At 29.4% G+C, this 20309-nt stretch overlaps 1 protein-coding gene across 1 annotated transcript in view; it reads right to left on the bottom strand.

The window, feature by feature from the left end:
• Nucleotides 1–2667: 2667 nt before the first annotated feature.
• The window catches only part of LOC129980606 (prostatic acid phosphatase-like), a 25107-nt gene continuing 7465 nt past the window's right edge, over nucleotides 2668–20309 (bottom strand). Inside the window, exons 5-10 of the mRNA XM_056090988.1 lie at nucleotides 16292–16444; nucleotides 10944–11033; nucleotides 9281–9412; nucleotides 8532–8652; nucleotides 4685–4770; nucleotides 2668–3181 (exon numbers count right to left, since the gene is read on the bottom strand). Of these exons, the coding sequence (XP_055946963.1) occupies nucleotides 2825–3181; nucleotides 4685–4770; nucleotides 8532–8652; nucleotides 9281–9412; nucleotides 10944–11033; nucleotides 16292–16444 (939 nt within the window). The 3' untranslated portion in view covers nucleotides 2668–2824. The remainder of the gene's footprint in view (nucleotides 3182–4684; nucleotides 4771–8531; nucleotides 8653–9280; nucleotides 9413–10943; nucleotides 11034–16291; nucleotides 16445–20309) is intronic.

Here is a 20309-nt window from a genome sequence, read left to right as displayed (position 1 = left end):
ATGAAATCCATTTATAACGCATAAAAGCATAGGAAGCAACCAACAGTATACAATTCTTTGTTTCTCGTCTCTTTTGCGGAGTGTGCAGGCGGAAGTGAAGCTTCCTGATTTTTATTCAGTTACGGGTCATAAGCGAGGTTTGATATACAGTCAATTTTTGTGGGCATGGATCGGGCAAAAAGGAAATATTTTCAGTATCACGCAGAGGAGGCTCATATTTTTTTTTCAGGTTCCCTTTTGTATCGGCTCGATTCGAACACTTGGCTTTCGAGCACGAAATAGAGCAACAAAATAAAAACGGTTGCGGATTCTTTACGAGTGCGTAAGGTGTCGGCTTTTGAGGTGGAATTATTTTTTATGTCATGTGACAGTGACACAATTACGACCTAGTCGCGTGTAGCCGCGAAATTTCAGGTGGTTGCTCACTTTAGTTCGATGAAAAAAAGTTTGAACGTCTAGGCTTATTGAAATGATTCTAAGTTTTGTGCATGTGATATGTATTCTATAAGTTGGTCATCTAAATAATAAAAAAGCATTTCCAGTGACTGTGACGAAACACTATTGAAATCTCGTGTAGTCTGAATATAAAGCAGTCGAGAACCTCGAAAAAGTGTGTTGTGCTGCAGTTTGATCTATTTGCAAAGTCGTGATTCCTAGAATCAAACCAGAACCTTCAAATGTCCATAACCTAGACATAAAACGCTTTTAAAATGTTTTGTCCATATGCTCGATAACATCTCATTTTGGGTTCAGTAGGATAGCAAAGCCGTGCGATGAAAACATCACACTTCACAATTTCGAATTTATTTATAATAGTATTTCTAAGCGTGTGGAATTAGTTATTGCTGAATATTTCATTTAGTGAAGACTGTAAAGGCACTCAAAAGACATTAAAATCTCAACAATCTAAATGATAATTGTTGATTATTTAAGATTTAATGTTCTTTGCATTAATTTTAATATCCTTCATGTTGCTCTGCGTATTGAGAAGAAAACAGATGCTGTAAAATTTCCCCTTAAGTTCCATAATAAAGTTATTAATCCATTCTACCCCCTCTATAATTAGTGCTTTGTTATTGTTTATCTAAAAGTGTTTTAAGCAAGCCATCAAAACTATTCGATAGTGAAATCAAGATTAAATTTTTCGTGTATTGCAGATATTTCTTTTCGTTATTATTTTTGTAATATTCCGAATTAATCAATAGGTGAATTCGACTAATTCATTTCAATTTTTAAAAAGGAAATAATATCCAGTGAGTTTGCTTTTCCTAAAGTCTTTTCGCATATTCCCTAAAAAATACTTTTTCATATTACCCCCTTTCTCCCAGAATAAATATTATTGACCTTGGGTAAGCTTTGAACGCCACGAGTGCACATATTTTAATTTTTAGAGTTCAACAAATAAGCACTTTGTACTTCGTGGTATTGTAAAGAAACCCAAGTATGCATTTTGGATGCTTATCTTCGCACCTATTGAAAAAAAATTTCGACACAAAATTACATTTTTAGTCACAAAATGGCACGCAAAATTTTAGTTATCTGTTGTTTTGTTTTTGAGCTAATTACATGCATATGAATGTGCAAACGATAAACATATTGACGTATTTAATACAAAATTGAATACAAATCTACACTTTTAAATATTAAAACTGTGCACCAAATTTTATCTATGTAGTTCTTTACGTTGTATTGTTATCGTTTTCACTTGTAATCCACCAGAGAGACAAACAAAATTCTAGAAATCAATTTCGTACAAGATTTGTCAGAAATCCACGAGTTCAACAAACATTAAATCTAGGTTATTTTAATAGCATTACACTTACTGTGCTCATTATGATCAAGAACCGTATCGGTGAAGTCAAGTCCTACAGCATTATTGTACGAAAAATGCAATGGAATCATTCTTATTCTTCTAACATTCGTTGTACTGTAGCTTCATCTTTATATTCATGTAAAACTATTCTAATAATAAATATAATCATCCTTTTTTATCTTTCATGTATGGAAGAAAATCATAGAATAATTTTTTTTTAAAAAAAGTGACTGCAACAACAAAATTTATTGTTAAAAATTATACAAAAAAAATAATTTGAAAAAATTTTCAAACTTCAGAAAATCTCAGGACAGTAAAATAGATTTAATCAAATCTTTTTAATTTCAAAAATGAAATAAAAATTTATTTTTTGCAGTAATCAAAACTAAATTTCCGGAAGACATCGAAGTAAAGAGGCAAAAAAAACTTCTTTAAAATTTAATAAATTGAATTTCTGATTAAAATTTCAAAAAATATGTCTGAGATTCACTTTTTTAATCGACAAATTATATCTGTGTCAAATTTTAAAATTCCTGGGCAAATACCCGCTCTATTATCAAACAATTATTTTTTAAATAATCATCTAAATTGAATAAAAACTAAATAATTAAAAAGAAAATTTTCTGCAATTTTAAAATTGCATAAAAAATAAATATAACATTTTTATTTTAATATTTTCAATACTAACAATAAATATAATATTTTCGGAACTTATTGCAAGAAAGCCTTAAAATCTCATTTGGGTAGATTTGCATATATATTCTGCTCAATCATTATTAGAAATAATTCGAAGCTAATTTCCATTTGAGTTGCTATAGGATATTGTAAGGCATTCAATACGGGAATTTATTTTAATCACTTTTATTATTCTAATAATTAGGTAAACTAATTTTTCTTTTAAATTTTAAATATAGTATGGTTTCTATTGCATAATTTTTGCACCAGTTTGAATAATATGAAATATTTCCTAGTTCTTAAATAACAAAGGATGCATGGCAAATTCAAAAGATATTAATGATAGAATATTTGGAACTGCTGTTTGAGTTCTGCTTTCGTGCTATTGCTGACAACCACTGACTTCTTCTTGGCTGGCTGTTGGCATTCAGCATCCCAGTCGTCGGGAATAAACTTCATAGTTATCTTGACAAATTTATCCAGAGGACATAAATCAGAACATCCCTTCAAATTGAGAACATGGGGTTTCCCCACATCTATTTCTGGTGTCGTTGAATTCAGATAGAGGACTCGGACAGCCCCTGTTTTGTCCTGCAATTGGTGCAGTTCAAACACTATGGTAGCAGAGTAAGGTGGTCTTGGCATGAGCGTAGATGTCAAGGCTAGTAACATGGAGCCCACGTTGTCCTCGTGCTGAAAAAAAATTAATGAGATTACAAAACTGCAACAGGAAGTAACAGGATATTAAAATTTAGAACAGTGAATTATCAGAAATTTTTTGACATTCTTCTTAATAAATTCATTACTCCTCCCCCTTGAAAAAAAATTGTGGATTTAGAGCAAATCATAAGGACCATGAGTGCTCAAATTTTTATTTACATTACTGTCTTGCTTTTCGTATGATGGAGAAGAAATTCGAGTACGCGTTTTCAAAACTTTCTTGTCATCTCTTTGAAGTCAACTAAACACAAACTAAACTTTTAGCGAATAAATTATAAATCAAATATCGTTTATTTAAGTCATTGCATTTTTGAGATATCGCGTTTACATGCATGCGGATGTACAGAACTATAGATGGTCAGTCTCTTGAACGATCTTGTAAATTTTTTTCTTTTATAATCTATGAATTAAATGCTGAAATTCTGTATCAAATTTTATTCGTTAACCGTTTTGCATTGTACAGTTATCGTTTCACTTGGATTTAGACAGACAAACTTCCCTTGAATGCATTATTTAAAATTTAATAGAATCTACAAATTTAGTGCAAAAACCACAATCGAAGTTCCTCCCGTCTATTCTAAAACGTTTTTAAATTTTCGTATTTACAAGTAGGCATAATGACATAATAATAAAAAAAATGCGTTAATGGTTACAATATTTTCTCTTTGTATATTTAGTATACTAGAAAGTCAGTATTCCTATCGGCAACCTGGAGGACGAATTCCTTATTCCAATGGTTAAGATTATTAAATTATTACGAATCATTGTCATACAAACACATTTAACAACAAAGACTAATGCAATTTATAGCATGTATGGCGAGTATGTTATGGCAAACGTCTGGTTTTTGAAGAAACTTGAGGGCAAATTTCAGACGGACCTAGTTATTTTACACTGCAGCCAGTCAAGATTAACATTTGAATTAATGAAAATTAATGAGATTAACATTTGAGATTAACATTGAATTAATGAAATTAGCATTTGAACAATATTTTCTCTCCAATTTTCCGCACAACACCTAAAAATATATGATACTCAAACTTTTTACTAACTCTGGGACCAAACAAACGACGAATTTCTAGGACGTCAAGTCTCGAAATAGCATGTCCTTATCATAACCTTGAAAACGATTAATGAAATTTAAATCTGGATTTATTAAAATTATACTGGTGAAAAGTTTCGTTCATGATAGGAATCAAAGCAAAATTTAAAATTAGAATGGGAAATTTTGAAATAAATTAATAATTATATGAATTGTAGTTTTATTGATATAAAATATTTTAGAAAATATACAAACGATTGCAAATAGTAAGAATCTGGACATTTTGAATAAGAGGAAAGATAGTTATAAAAAAGAAATAATTCTTTTTAAAAACCAATTTGCTTTTATTAACAAAAAATACCTAATAAACAGAAAATATTCAATAAGTAAAGAATAGAAAAAAATAAATTTCGATGCATAATTAATATACTTACAGCGGAAAATACTTGCAGTTTCAGATCTGTAATAGATCCACTTATCTTTCCTTTCATATTTTCTGTTATTGCCTGAAGTAATGGCCCTGCAATTTTAAATAAAACTTAAATTCATAAAGCGAAACTTCTTTTAAAACTAAACACATAAAATACTTAAAATATATACTTCTTTCTAATAATAAAGCTATAATTTAACATATAAGTTGTGAATAAAAAAATTCTATTTATTAAATAAATTGATTTATTCGAAGATGGGAAATAAGGAAAAAAACCTCTCAGTATGCTACAGAGATATGAGCCATAAAGAAATATATTCAAACACATTAAAGAATTTGTTTAAATTTACATGGCATTTAGAAATTTTTGAAACCTTTAAAAGTGTACACTACAAAAAAAATCACGGAAAAAAAGTGTACACGACGTTAAAAATGTACACGATGTAATAAATCTTTAATAATTCAAAGAAAACTATAATCCCTTTTAATTTTGAAATACACAACATTATCAGTCAGCATTTTATTGAATTTTTCAGTCAAGAATTCATTTAGGACTACATTAATTGTAGTCCAGCGACCTACATTACAATTCTGAAATTTTTCCCCCACTTTTTTTTTAAAAAATGTAATTTTACAAACTGATTAAACTCTAGAAGATTCCTGTGTCAGTAGTATTTTCTCCGGGAGAAATTTCATTAATTTATGTGCTCTAGAAAATGCTTTCGTGGCAACATATAAAGTCAAATAATCGTTTCAAATTATTTATAAAACCACTTACATCTTATGTATGATTTTGAGAAACAACCAACGATATCTATTACAATTCGGTGAAAATTAGCCCTTGTGAACAATAATGATATCAAACACGACCCAGCAGAAACAATGGAATATTCTTCTATCTTTGGTGTTTGTTTGCATCGAACAGTTCAATATATGACATTGTTTGATGTGCCCTTAATCAGTAGTCGTATTTAAGGTGCTATTGAAAAGTATATCTTCAGAAATTATTGCATGGTGTAATGATTTATAGAAGACACAAATAACCGATGCATTCAAATAACAACTCAAATCTTCATACACATAAAAAAAGGTAAAAACTAAGTTAACTTGAAGAATACAGAATTAGAATATCGGTCCCTGTCATCTGATAAATCACCAGCGATATTGCTTTTATCTTTCTTAAATGTATATAGAATAGATGCAGAGTGCTTGTGGTGAAAGCTTATAAGCCAGATAACAGCTACGAAACACGGGCAATTGCTTTTGTCTAGTGGTATTGTTACTCGGCTGCGAACCACAAGGTCCCAGGTTCTATCATCGCTCATAGCTATACGCTACAAGCTATTTCTACCGATACAAACGTTATATAGGACATGCCGAAAATATCGTCGCTATTTCCTATGTAACATTTTAGGGAACTCTAGATAGGCAGTAATAGAAGCATCACGAAAATGCTAGGGGAATTTTTTTCCGTTAAATTGTAGAAAATACTCATGACGATAAACATCTAGTCATGCTAGTAATACTTATGTTACATATAATGCTATCTTCTACTCCAAGGTCAAGTATGATCAATGGTGTTCTTTTGCATTTGTCTTTTTAAGATATCTTTATTCTGTTTATATGGAATAGCATTTAAAACTAAACTTCTATTTTTGGCTTTTAATCATCCTGGCAGGAGACAATCGTGATGAAATTTATCAACCATATGTTCTCATTCTGATGAAGTCACATTTTTACAGTCTTATTGCAAAATGAAGTAATTTTTTTAGCCCAGATAGCCAGCATAAAGAATAGAAATTGTTGATAATTGTAAAAGGTTGTGAGTTGTGAATTTTAGTGGCGCAAGAGCGAACCTTGGCTAAACTGCGCCAGTCGTATGGTTAGATTATTGACGATCGTGGAATAAAAACAACGTTAAAATAATTGTATCAGAAGATTTGTAAAAGAATTACTTTAAAAGATTAAATTCCACACGGTAAACAGTTAAAAAGTGTTATTAGATAAAATAGTAAAACCTAGATATATTCGCAAAAGCCAATAGCCCTTAAAAACTGAAAAAGATTATAATGGTGATTTACTCCCACTATGTCTGACATTGTTAGTGATGAAGTTTTGAAAAAATGAATACCCTGAGTATTAAATTTTGGGCACTCAATCAATATATGACTAACACTAAAAATAATATTGCAAGTAGGACATGTAGGTGCCTTTTCTCCGAATAGTAAATATTTGTGCGTAAAACGCGTGTGTCCCACACGCAGACGAGTCAACCTCACATCATCTCTTCGCAAAGGTAGAACTGGAAATTTAACATTGTAAACATTAACATTGTAAAAGGAACCTCCCAACAGAAGAAAGAAATTTATTAACAGAAGAAAGATAATTAAATAAGAAATTAATTTAATTATCACAGCTGAATCTGACCAAAATTCTGTGGGATCATTCAAATCAAAGAGACCATAAATAAGCACAATTAATAAAACATTTTTAAAATCGTGAATAATTAACATTGGAAAGGATTGGAATAAGACTTTCACATTCTTCTTCAGTAATTATTAGGAAGGATATAGTTTGGAACAAAACTCCTTGATGAATCCATTAGTAATATGAACAATTACCAACAAAATTTTTATGCCTGATTTAACTTTATTTGAATATTAGATCAATCAATAATTTTCATCCCACTCTACCGTTAGTTAAAAGGAGGATTCAATGTTCTTTAAAAAATCAATCAAATAGTAGGTACTTTTAGGCCAGACTAAAATAGAGAATAATTTCTTTCCGTGCCATCCCAAAGAAATATGAGTCAGAAAAATTTCTATTATTGTCTGAATTGTATTCTTTCATTTTTCTGTATATTAAGGTGTATGTACACACTTGAAACTTCGAAAATCGTTCAAAATATCGAATATTTTTTTATTGCTTAATAATGTTCTCTGATCCTTTATCTTTCAAACGATACCAAGATGTTGTCAATATTCGAAATATTTCTCGAGTTATAAGTATTTTTCTTGAGGTGCTTTCATTAAAAACTCTAGTTACGGTGTTTTTAAAACTCATTTTATGAAGAATGATATTTTTCCACTGTGTTGCTTCATTCAAACAATCATAACTCATCAAGAAATGAACCAAATACAATTATTTACATATCAAAATAATCTGTATGAAATAGCGGATGTTTTGTGCCTCAATCAAAGTTATATTTATAGAAATAAATTTTTAATAGATATTTAAAAGTTCAAATTGCAGAATATATCTCGCTTTTTCTATTTATCGTTGATGAAAAAATTGTTAAAAAAAACTATACATTTTTATAACTTGTTTGAGGCAGACAACATGAAGACTAATATAAGGCATCGTTTCCAACTAGAATTGAGTGTATGTACAAATTAGAATTTAAGATATCATGTTTCAAAAAATAGGCTAATTAGCTCATTAAATGTTATTTAATTAATTAATAATTAGTGTAATATTGTTTTTTCTCACTGAAAAGAATTTAAACATATATTAATGACCTACTGTGGAAAAACTGTATTTTTAAAGTTAAAATGAAAAAAAAATCTTCTAGTGTGTACGTACACCTTAACAGTTTGAACATAGTAACAACATTAAAAACAGTAATTGAATAATTAAACATCTCACCTGCACTACGACAACATAACAATTACATTTTTCATAATTTCTAACACATTAATTCAATAATACTTTATATTAGTAATTATTCCTTGTATATAATGAATATTTTATGAAATGCAAATTCATAACTTGCATTTTATCAATTTTTTAATACAGCCTCGATTTTCCTAATTTCTCACTTCCTTACTCATATGCAAATTTTGTAACCTCACCTGCTCGCAGTCTCAGGAGATCAGGAGAGTTGTAAAAACAATGAGAAATCATATCAACACTTTTTTGAAGAAGGGTCCAGTAAGGCTCCACCCAACTTGGGAATGGGAGGTTATGTATTCTCTATAAAAAAACAGAAGTGAATTATTGATGATATTTTTAAAAAGATCATGTCAATTTAAATATTATAATATATCTACTGAGGTAACTTGATTTTTATATCTATTGTAAAATCATAGTAAAGTTTGTAATTAAGGTTAGAATAAAATTGCGAAAGCCACGCTAATATGTAGCCAGAAATTTTATTTCTTCGGCTAACTAAACATTAAATTTTTCCTTATTTTTCTTTTCTCATGATTTTCATAAACAAATGAACAATGTTGTATTTTTACAATGTTTTGAATAAAATTTTCGACAAGAACTGTGGTGAAATTTCACAATAAAATTATAAGAATGTTAAATTATTCCAATTTTCCATATTTAAGATAACATTATTGATAATCAACAGTTCAAAATATTTCAATCCTCATACAGCACAAATATACATTTTTATTGAAATAAGAATAATAAAAGATGTCTATAAAGCCTGTGGATCATCATTTCTTAATAACCTTGTTGATCACACGAGAACATGTTTCTGGTCTACACAATTTGTGGTAGGCAAATGTCGATAGACATTCATTTGATGAATATATCACCAGAGGAATGTTTAAGAGAGGCGGAGACCTGATTATTTTTATAGCTGTTTTACCTGAGAGACGGTTTTCTTTGAATAAGTTATATTTATTTCTATGTCCAGCTTCAGAGGAAGTATGTAATCCTCCAAGGGAGTAGAAGTCGAAATAGAAAAGAACATGGAACCAGTTTGTTCTACCAGAGATTTCTGAGGACAATATAAAAATGGGATATTTTAAAAGAGACTCGTTGCAATTACATAGCTCATTCTAGTTAGACCATCCTGACAATGATTTTGCAATTATTGTTTCACATAATGTTAGAAAAAGGCATAGTTTATAGAAATAAGTTAATTATTTAAACTAGTATTTAGCTGTATCGTTGCGCAACATATCATAAAAGCAGCATTATGCTGATACAAATGCAGTAAGCTGATCAGGAAAAATTTATAAGCCTTCCGCGTATTAATATTAAGCCATTGTATACTTTTGAGCTTATAATTAAAGATATTATGTTCTAATTTATGTTGGCACGAAAGGAAGGAAAAACAAAAATGGAAATTGCAAAATTTTCCTCAACGTGATACTTTATATTTGACCGTGTCTGTGTCTAGAATAAAACTTTCTTCATTAGATTTGGCCTAGTCAGTGTGCAGGGCTTACTGCAGTGTCACGACTGTTGAAGCATTGATCTACTTTTGGATTTTAATCATCACCCTTCTCTTAATAAGCTTATAATATTTTTAAGGCTTCAGAAGCTTAGAATACAAGCATTTAAGAAGTTAAAGGGTAGTAACACAGCAGTTTTTATATATAAATTTTCTTTTCAGAGGCTTTTTCTTTAATCTCAATCCTGTATTTCAGATTAAAACAATGACAACGACAGTGATGCTTCTGTTTCTGTATCAGAAATTAAAAAATAGCGCCAAACAAATAAAAATTCAACACACAGAGCTTTGGTGTAGATGCAATTCCAGCACAAAAAAGTAGAGGGAGAAAAAAAAAACAATGTTCAAAAATTATATTTTTCCTAAGTGGTCAAATTTTTTCTAATGCTGTAAAGCCATAAAAATTAGGAGAGGACAAAGCCATTCAGCCTTTCAGTCTTCGTCAAAAATAACCAAATATTATAACTAAAAATTGTTAGATAAAACAACCATTCTTTCAAGAAGATTTATTATTACTCGGAAAAGACTTCACTTCTTAAATATCGGATAATTATCTGTCTCATATCATTATAATATCTGTAAGCTTTCAGAACCTTAGATACATCCTTATTTAGACGCGTATTATTTTGTATAGGAAGATTATTTTTGAGGATTGTCTGAATTTATCCCTGTAAAATGAGAACAAAGATTATTCTTTTCATTTCAATACATTCTCATATGATACATGTCAAAAAGGCAACGCGAATTTCAATTCAGTACACAAAGTACAATAATGTACGCAGAGATCTTTATCAAATGACTACAAAATCACCTGAAATTAATTTCAATATTCTGTATGCTTTGACTGTTGCCTTCTCCCCATTGTGCTGAACTGGGTTATTTTATCCAAGTTGCTTGCTGACATTTAATGATTAATGAATTGCCGTGACTTATAAATATAAAGTACAATTGGATTTGCTTAATATCCTCTCATGAATAAACTCTAAATGCATCAACAATCAAGGGAAATAAAAGAGAAAAACATAAAAAAATATAAGTATGAAATAAGAGATAGAAAATTAAGTTATCTTACATCTGCCAGCAAAGCATCATAGAAAGCCATAGTATAGAGGCCATCGGAAACATTGAATCCTGCGTGCTGCGACATGTCATCGAATGATTCCTAAATAAAAAATGTAATTGAAAAAAATACATTAAATTATTTATCTAATTAATATTTTATATAAATAATTTAATATATTATAACGTTGTTGTTTATAATGGACGAAGCCATCGATTTTAAGCCAAGGGTAGCCTCTTGCATTAGTAGTGCCAACTAGGGCCAATAGAATGTTTCAGCTACTCACGCATCATATTCGCTTGCATAAACCCTTTTTACGGGGGGGGCACATTCACACATCTCACAGATAGAATAGATGAAGAACAACCATGCCCGAACCGGAACTCGAACCCAGGAAGCCCAAGTCATGTGGAAGAAGCGCTACCTCTATGCCAGGACGCCGGCATATCATAATGTAAATAATATAATTATTTATATTATTATAAACTTAATAAATAGCAATATTTTATATCTTAACGTATTGCAAGCGTTCATCCAGAGAATAAAATGTATCAGGATGAATAAGAATGAAACTTTATTACCTCCAACATCTATCTGATACATTTATTTTTATCAAAGAAATATAATGAAATTGTTTTTATTGTTTGGTTGTCCTTAACTTCAATTGAATCTCTTATGCATTATCTGATGCTCATGATTTTCTTAACAAATTATTTCTTGAGGGATTAATGGATGTCAAATACATGTGAATACCAATTTGATTTATTACTTTACACGTATTCACTTTATTACGCATTGGTGTATTTCTATTGGAGTCGAATCGAATCGAATGAGTACAGCGCCATTAAAATCATAACTCGCCATACAATTCACAACACTCCACTTCCGGCTTTATAACTGCAGGCTGTGTTCCATGGTATTGGAATTTCATTTTCTATGAAACGCACAAATACGAATCATAATGTTTTTTCAATGAAAAATAAGCAGTAAAATATTTTATGAATCAATGAAAACGGTTTGAGTTTTATAACAAAAAGGAATTGAATGGTTGAAATTTATGGAACTGATTTTTAAAGAAATGATAAAATTCAGGAAAATTTCATTTGTTGAAGTTAAATTCAATAAATTAAAAAATGTTGAACCATAAAATGCTATAAGTATTAATTTCAAACAACAAAAATCTCAGAATTTATCTCTAAATAACGTCAAAATGTTTTTCAAATTTTAACTGATTAAAATTCTGAAAGGCTCAATTTGGAAAGTTTTTAGATAATTAAATCACGAATTACTAACAGTAAAATTGTTTTTAAAAATCATGCCAATGTACGTATTTACATCATTTGAAGTATACAATTCCAAACTTAGTAGATGTAAGTCTGGTGCTATACTTCCAATAAAGCGTCAACAGACAGACTTACATTGCACTGTAGTATTATAAAAGACGTGGAGATTCTTAACATTGTAAGAAGCATTGCTGCAATCAAACTGCAAAAGCATCTTGAATAATACGATTGACTTTTATTGAATGATTATTTTAAACTTTTTAATAAATACATTAATAATACAGAACTTATTTTATAAAAATTAGGCATAGGAAAACAAGTAACACACACAATTAGTTATCCAATATATACATACATACATACATACATACATACATATATATATATATATATATATATATATTAAATTAAGCATTGGAAGACAAGTACCACACACAGACACTAATTATACAAAAAATATTTTATAAAAATTAGGCATAGGAAAACATGTGTCACATACCGATATCACACACCACAAGAAATCGAAAATACCATTCTTTTTAATACTCTCATAAGTGCATTGCCTTCAGTAGACTTACCTTATTGCTTCAAAGGAAAGATTTCATACATAGTGTTAGAGATATAATATGCATATATTAATGTATAATATGCATTTATTAATGCATATATAATGCACTTGTATTAATGCATATATAATGCACATGTATTAATGCACATATAATGCACATGTATTAATGCGCATATAATGCACATGTATTAATGCATATATAATGCTCATGTATTAATGCATATATAATGCACATGTATTAATGCATATATAATGCACATGTATTAATGCATATATAATGCACATGTATTAATTTGTATAAAGATGAAATCCTGTAAATGGAAGTTGGAACCTTAGTTTTGTTAAACTTGCAAAAGTCATACTATCGCAGCTTATCCATTATTTTATATGCCTAATTGTTAATTAAAATTCTGATTAGAATGTAAAAATTGCTCTGAAGTGACATTTCTATCCCTCAAAAGTATACATTTGATTAAATCTGGTAGAATTAAATCAAACCATCTGGCCTGAATATAGCCAACAGACACTCATGCTGTCACACAAGCACTTATTATCTTTTATTATTAGTGGAATTTTATGTTAATGAATGAAAAGTTGTGAACAAAAACCTTTATCTAGTTACGCAAGGCGCAACGAGTCATTGTATGAATAGAACATGTTTATTTATCACATTGCAATATTTTACTGATATAGATCCGCTCCATTTCTCATAAGTATTAATATTTAATAATTGTTGGTAGAAATTAGCACTGCTTCTGCTTCTCTTTTAAAATTATTTTGCAATGCTTTTTATGAAGACTACCAAAGAAATAAATATTATGTCACGTTAGAATGGCTGAAATTAAATAATTACGACAGTTTTTAAAAGTTTTTGTCAATTTCTATAGTTGATAAGACAGTATCCTGGAATGTTAGGTAATAATTAAATTTCCTTTTATAATGATATTCTAGAAAATAAGAATTGCATTTTTAATTCATCGAACATGTATTCGATATGTTAGAAAGATGCTTTGAAAAATTAATAATATTTTTATTACTGAAGGTTTAGTTTAGTTTAGTTTATTTATATTAGCGTCCCGTTTGAAGCAACACTAGGGATATTTTGGGACGGACCTCGTCATTTTGAACCACGGTCAGATGACGAGGACGACACCTGAGCTGGCATCCCCCTCTCCACACTACACCACACCACACCAGCGGGAGGACGTTTGGTCAGGACCGATTTAACGTGCAACAGACCCCCTTACACGACGGTTCTTCGGTGGAATCGTCTCGAACCTGAAGCCCTCCGGTTCCAAAGCCGAGACCTTACCACCAGGCCACCATGGCCTATTTCAAAAGGACTCACATGAATGTTGTATTTCTCTTTTTAAGCTATCTGTCAATTTAGTTGCCGGCGTCCTTGCATAGGGGTAGCGCATCTTTCCCGGGTTCGAATTCCGGTTCGGGCATGGTTGTTTTTCACCTGTGTTCTATCTGTGAGGTGTGTAAATGTGCCCCCCTGTAAAAAGGGGTTGTGCAAGCGAATGTGTAAGTTTCATCTTCATGTGAGTTAGAAGTCAGACTTCTGCCCTTTAGGTGCTCAGGTGTCTTTACCCTCAGAAGCTACTGCACCCCCTTTCAGTGATAACGCGGACATGACACCATCATTATCAATTTAGTTAGATAAAATGCAGTATTTATTATGTATATTTACAAAGCATCGTGTATAATTACATTACACATGAATGCTAATTACATTTTTACAAAACTTCAGTAATAATATTAAATTAACATGAAAGTAACATCATCATTAACTTGTAAGATTTAATTACGAAATGAAATCATGCACATAAATTTATAGGAATTTGCATTTCATAAAAGCGTACTCTCAAAAACAAACTAAAACATAGTAATGCACATTAATATGCAAATAAATGTGTAAAAATATTTAAATTAGCGAAACCTTATTGCTTCTGAAGAAGGATTGCACATCTTCGGATTTATACAACTGCATCGCCTCATCACTAGCTTTCTGACATGCAGGGAAACTCAAGAACTAAATAGAAAGTAGCAAATTTTTAAGATTATTTGTCAGATGATAAATTATCCCTCAACTCAGAAATTACATTATTATTTATTCAATTATATTGAATGCACAAATATTAAAATTATTATTAAGAATTAATATTACAAAAGATTAAGAAGGAATATTACAAAAACGATTTCGTTGCTGATGCCTTTTATTATGAGATTCAAAATTTAAAAAGAAAAATGAATTTATATATATATATATATATATATATATATATATATATATATATATATAAGGAATGAGGAAGTATAGAAAATATTAAAACTGAATTTCTTACTTTTTTTATTGCACAAATATACTAATCGAGTAAAAATTAAAATGTTTAATTGAAAATATAATTTTAAAATAAATATAATTTTGTTAATAAAATATAATTTTAAGTTATATAATTCAAATGTTAATTATGGTAGCCTCTCAATATGGGAATCATTTTAATTAGGATGATGTTACAAATATCCAATATTAAAAAGAAATCTCAGAAATTTAAAACCTATGATTAAACAGTAAATTTGAAATAAAAAAATTGCCTATTCAATTTAATTTTAATAAGTTTAAAAATAATTATATTTCCCAATTCTGTGCTACTTGATTATAAACTATATATGAATATAATTGATATTTTTTGACAACTTAAAATAATTCTTGTTGCTTTTTATAACATAAAATAACAATTTTTGTGCTGAAATTTGCTCTTTTATTGCTTTATTTTATATCAATTACAATATAGAAATACTTTCTATCCTCTCTCTTGGAATTAAGGGAAATTGATTTTAAATAAAAGTTTGCTGCTCTTTTCCCTGACTGTCCGATAAAGAGGAATTGTAGTGAGTAGGAAGACTTTACAATTGTTCAATAGTTTCCTTGATGCCTTTAATTATATATTCACTACCGATATTCTTGGTGGAATTTCTATAACAATAATGTGCTAGGAAACATATAATTTCTTGTATACAGTGCTATAATCATGATATCTATGAATCTACCAGCAAAATCAAATTTTGCACATCGTTAAATAATTATAGTATGTCATATCACTGACTCTCCGACCCACCTCAAAGGCACACGAATTAAATAATAAAAAAAAAACATAATGATCGGACCGCCTCTACAGTAACACTGGTGGGAAATCTGGTTAAGTCCCAAGGGCTATCACCGACCACGGTACAACCGTTCCCTAAGGAAGTAAGTCCCATCATCGATGGGAGAAGCCAGACCCCCACCTTTTCGTGCGTCCTCCAAGGTGGAGAGAAGCAACCACCATGCCAGAAGCTTCTCATCCTCAATTACGAGGTGCCCCAAGGGAGTAGTAATTCCGGATATAATCCTAACATATATACAAATAATTACGACGTTTACATTTGTAATTTCCACAATAAATTTTATTTTGGCAGCATCCATTTTTTTGCAATAACATAATAAAACAAATTTGTTATACTTTATCTTGTGAATAAGGGAGGTAATGAACTGGAATGGGTTGCCAGTCGAGACCTCCCTCAAACTTCCAAATCCCTTCAGGTGCGTAGAATGAAGCTATGTTGGCTTCTGCACTTCTCAGGCATCGGTCTGAGGCTGAACTATTTACAGCAATCTGTCGAAACAAAAGAAACAAGATATTATAACACTTTGAAAAAAATTGAAAGTATTTTACAATCTATAGTATTTGTATGAAATTTATTAATATAAAAATAATATTTTTTGGACACCTTCCGAGAAAACAAATTACAAAATTTAAATCACGTGCGTAAGTTTTTCATACTTTGACAGCTGGTCTCTGTTCAATAATTAATTTTGACCGATTCCATATGTTAAAAATCATTTTTTTTTACTATTGTATTCCGATAATTTAGAAAATTTAATCATTATAAGAATATAGTTTTTTTTTTGTAACAAAGAAATTAGTTATTGTAATTTTTTATCCTACTGAAAAATTAAAAATTTAAACACAAATAAATCATTATATGAATGAAAATTTATGTTAGGAATAATATAGTTAATATTTGTATATAGTTAAAATTAAATTATTAATCTTAAAAAATGAAATAAATACTACGCAGAGTCGAATTCGAATTCCTTTAAGATGAAATTGCTACGTTAGTACTTAAGCTGAATTACCACTAATAAAAAGTGATTAGCTCTAAAAAAAAGCAATGTCTAAAGTTTGAAAATTATTTTCTTGGTATGATTGTAATTCGTCATTAATATTTTAATGAGTGAACAACCTAAAGTTATATTACTAATGTATCATATCTCACCGAAACATTCTTATCAAACCTTTCAAATACAACTTTCCCAATTAATTAAAAAATAAGCAGCACTACTAACGCCATCTATTATTAAAAACGAGCGGAATTTTATTCATACACCTAATATGAAACTCCAGTAATACAGTTTCTATGGGTGATTTTTTAACAGTTCATTAATTTTATCCCATATTTAATAGTCTCAATTTTGGTGAATCACAGTCAGATATTAAAGTTATAATTCAAGATATTTAACATCATTTGTATACCTTCTTATATTTTCCTTTGTCGTCATGCCTTGTGTAAAAAAATGCCCCAAAAATTCATTGGAAACTAATGTGTATGACATGAACATGAAATGGTTCGATTACAAACTAAAGCTTTAGAAAAAACGTGATCAAAAGTACGGGAATTAAAAATTTTATAACTTTACTTTGAAGTAAATAAATTTTTAATGAAAAACATTTTGTATTATAACGAAATGTGTATATCCTCCATGTATTATGTTTTATTTCAAAACAGTAAGTTTTGAAAATTATTATACAATTGTAAATTATAGATATTTGACCTCCATTACAGAGTGCCACACTCACATACGCTTTATATTTTCTTTTATATTATGTGTAGAGCATTTAGATTTAGGCTGAAATGAATTAAGAAAATAAGACAAGGGACAATAGCATAAAAAGTATGAAATAAATGTGTAAATAATCACCTTCAGTTGTTTAAAGGAGAAAAAAAAATTGATTGGACGGCAAACGATTTTCTTGCTATCCTATAATTCCTGTGTAATTCTAAAAGTTGATATTCATTTTTATTTATCATTATTTTCTAATTTTATTCTTTTGTGCAAATATTACTTTTAAGTTATTTAATAAAATAAAAACTATTTATAAACAAGCCATTTTCTTACCTACTTCTACAAATAAGCAAGCATTATGCAATTAAAAATGCATCTCTATGAATATGGAAATAAATAAGTGGAGATAGCCATTTTGACATCCATTAAGATAATTTTTTGCTTTCAGTTACTTACTTGTTGTAAACTATTTCATAAAATTCATCAACATTTACAGAAATATTTTTTACTTCATTTGGATGTGAGGTGATAAAATCCTTATACCTATTACGTAGATATTTTCCAATGGTATACATTTGATTCCTCCCAAGCTAAAGTAAAACAAAACATATTTTTAGTATTATCTTCATGAAAAGAGTAAAATTAGCAGATCTCATCTCCTTCAGAGAAAGGAAAGATGGAGAAAAATTCAAGCAAAACTCATTGTAAGGTGTTCTTTAAAATACAAAGAAATAAATTCAATAAAAACAGCATTTCTGAACACACTTTTATTAGGGTGTGAAAATTGGAAATATTTTTATTTAAATTAATTATCAGTCTTTAATCTATAATGGAATATTTATTATCCAATAAGTCCATTTTTTCCAATGAACACAATTTTTTTTAAAATTTTCATTATGTATGAGTTACGAATATTCCTTCTTTTTTTTGGTATGTAATTAATATAAAAATTATGTCATAAAAATCAGTTGACTTCTCATATTTATCATCAGTTAGAAATATAAATTTACACTATAATTTTAAGAAAATATTTTTTTTTAATTCTGTCATCTTGCACTGAATTCAGCATTTGAATCTCATCTAAACGCATATAAATAAATTGTCGACTTTGGAAACAAATTCAGAAGTACGGCATTATTTTCAAGTATTTCTTTAAAGGTTTTAAATCCCAATCTTTTAGTGGAATAACATGATGTTATTTTACTTGAAAAAAGACTTCAAACGCTTCTTCCGCAAAATTTCAGTTTCTGTAGCCTTGACTATCTTCATCTAAGTACACGACATGTATTAAGAACGAAATATTACGATCAAAAAATCAATTACAAAAGAAAATATTTTAAAATCGACTGTGTTTATATGTGCCAGTTTATTGGCAGCGTGACATTTCATTACACATTGCTGAGTTTTTAATTTCTCTCCCAATATTCTGTGGATATATTTAAAAGTATATAAAAGTACAGAAATGTTTTGATCAGTAAGACTTCCTTAAAAATGTTTTCTTTGGTGCAAATTACAGTAAGCAATGCTTATTAAAGAAATATTAAACTGATATTTATTAATATTAAATGGAAAATAAAAATTGATATAATTTATACCAGAAATAATTCTCATTCTTTGACATCAATATGCCATACAAATTCGAATGAAAACAGCTTCCATTCGCTTTTGCCTATAGCATAGAAATAAATAAAAAACGCCGGCCTCCTGGCCTAGGAGTAAAGCTTCTTCCCCGTGATCTGCTATTACAGAGTTCGAGCATGGTTGTTCTTTTCTCTGCGTTCTATCGGTGAGGTCTGTGAAAGAGCCCCCCCTATAAAAAAGGGTTGTGCAAGCGAGTGTGTGTGTCATCCTCATATGTCGGTCTTATGCCCTCAGAAGCTACTGCACTCGTTTCTCCCCGATCTCTTAGACTTGGTTTGAATTGGTGTTCTATCTAAGGGTCATAAGCAAAACATAAATCAAGAACAAGGAGAAATCATTAAGAAACCGTTTCATACTGAAAATAAATTTCTACTTTCACAATACGAAATATATAAAATGAAAGCATTGTAATTGTTAAAAAAATCTAATTGGGAATTTTGCTATATCTCCGCATTTCAGATTTTTTCGAGTCTGAAAAACACATTTTTGTAATTATACTTGTTTGTATGTGAACACGATAGCTCAAAACGGCTTTACGCAAGGAACACCAAATTTGGTACGTGGTATCTTCTTTAAATTGTAAATTTCTGTGAAATTTTGAGCGAAATACATTCTGTGTGTCCGCCGAATTGAATATAAGTTAACATGATGAATAAAAAAAGAGATGTCGAGTGCTAGATGGATGATATTTGGTTCACAGATTTATTATCTTAAATGCAGATTTGTTTCAAATCTGTGACTAAATTCATTAAGATATTGAATTCAAGTATTTGCTAAATTCATTTGATATTGTTTGTTGATCTGTACTTTCGTAAGCATTTAATGTTATAACTCATAAATGCAATCATATAAATATAGGAATTCCGTTATGAGATTCTGTAGCTACAATGGTAGTATCTCTGTCATGGTTATTATCAAATTTGGATTTTAATCAGTCGAAAAAAAGGCATCTAAAATACAAATTTGGTTTTTTGGTAGTTGAGAATTAATCG

Source organism: Argiope bruennichi, chromosome 8 (genome assembly GCF_947563725.1).
Source record: "Argiope bruennichi chromosome 8, qqArgBrue1.1, whole genome shotgun sequence".
Lineage (NCBI taxonomy): Eukaryota > Metazoa > Arthropoda > Arachnida > Araneae > Araneidae > Argiope > Argiope bruennichi.
This window is presented reverse-complemented; position numbering and strand designations above follow the sequence as displayed.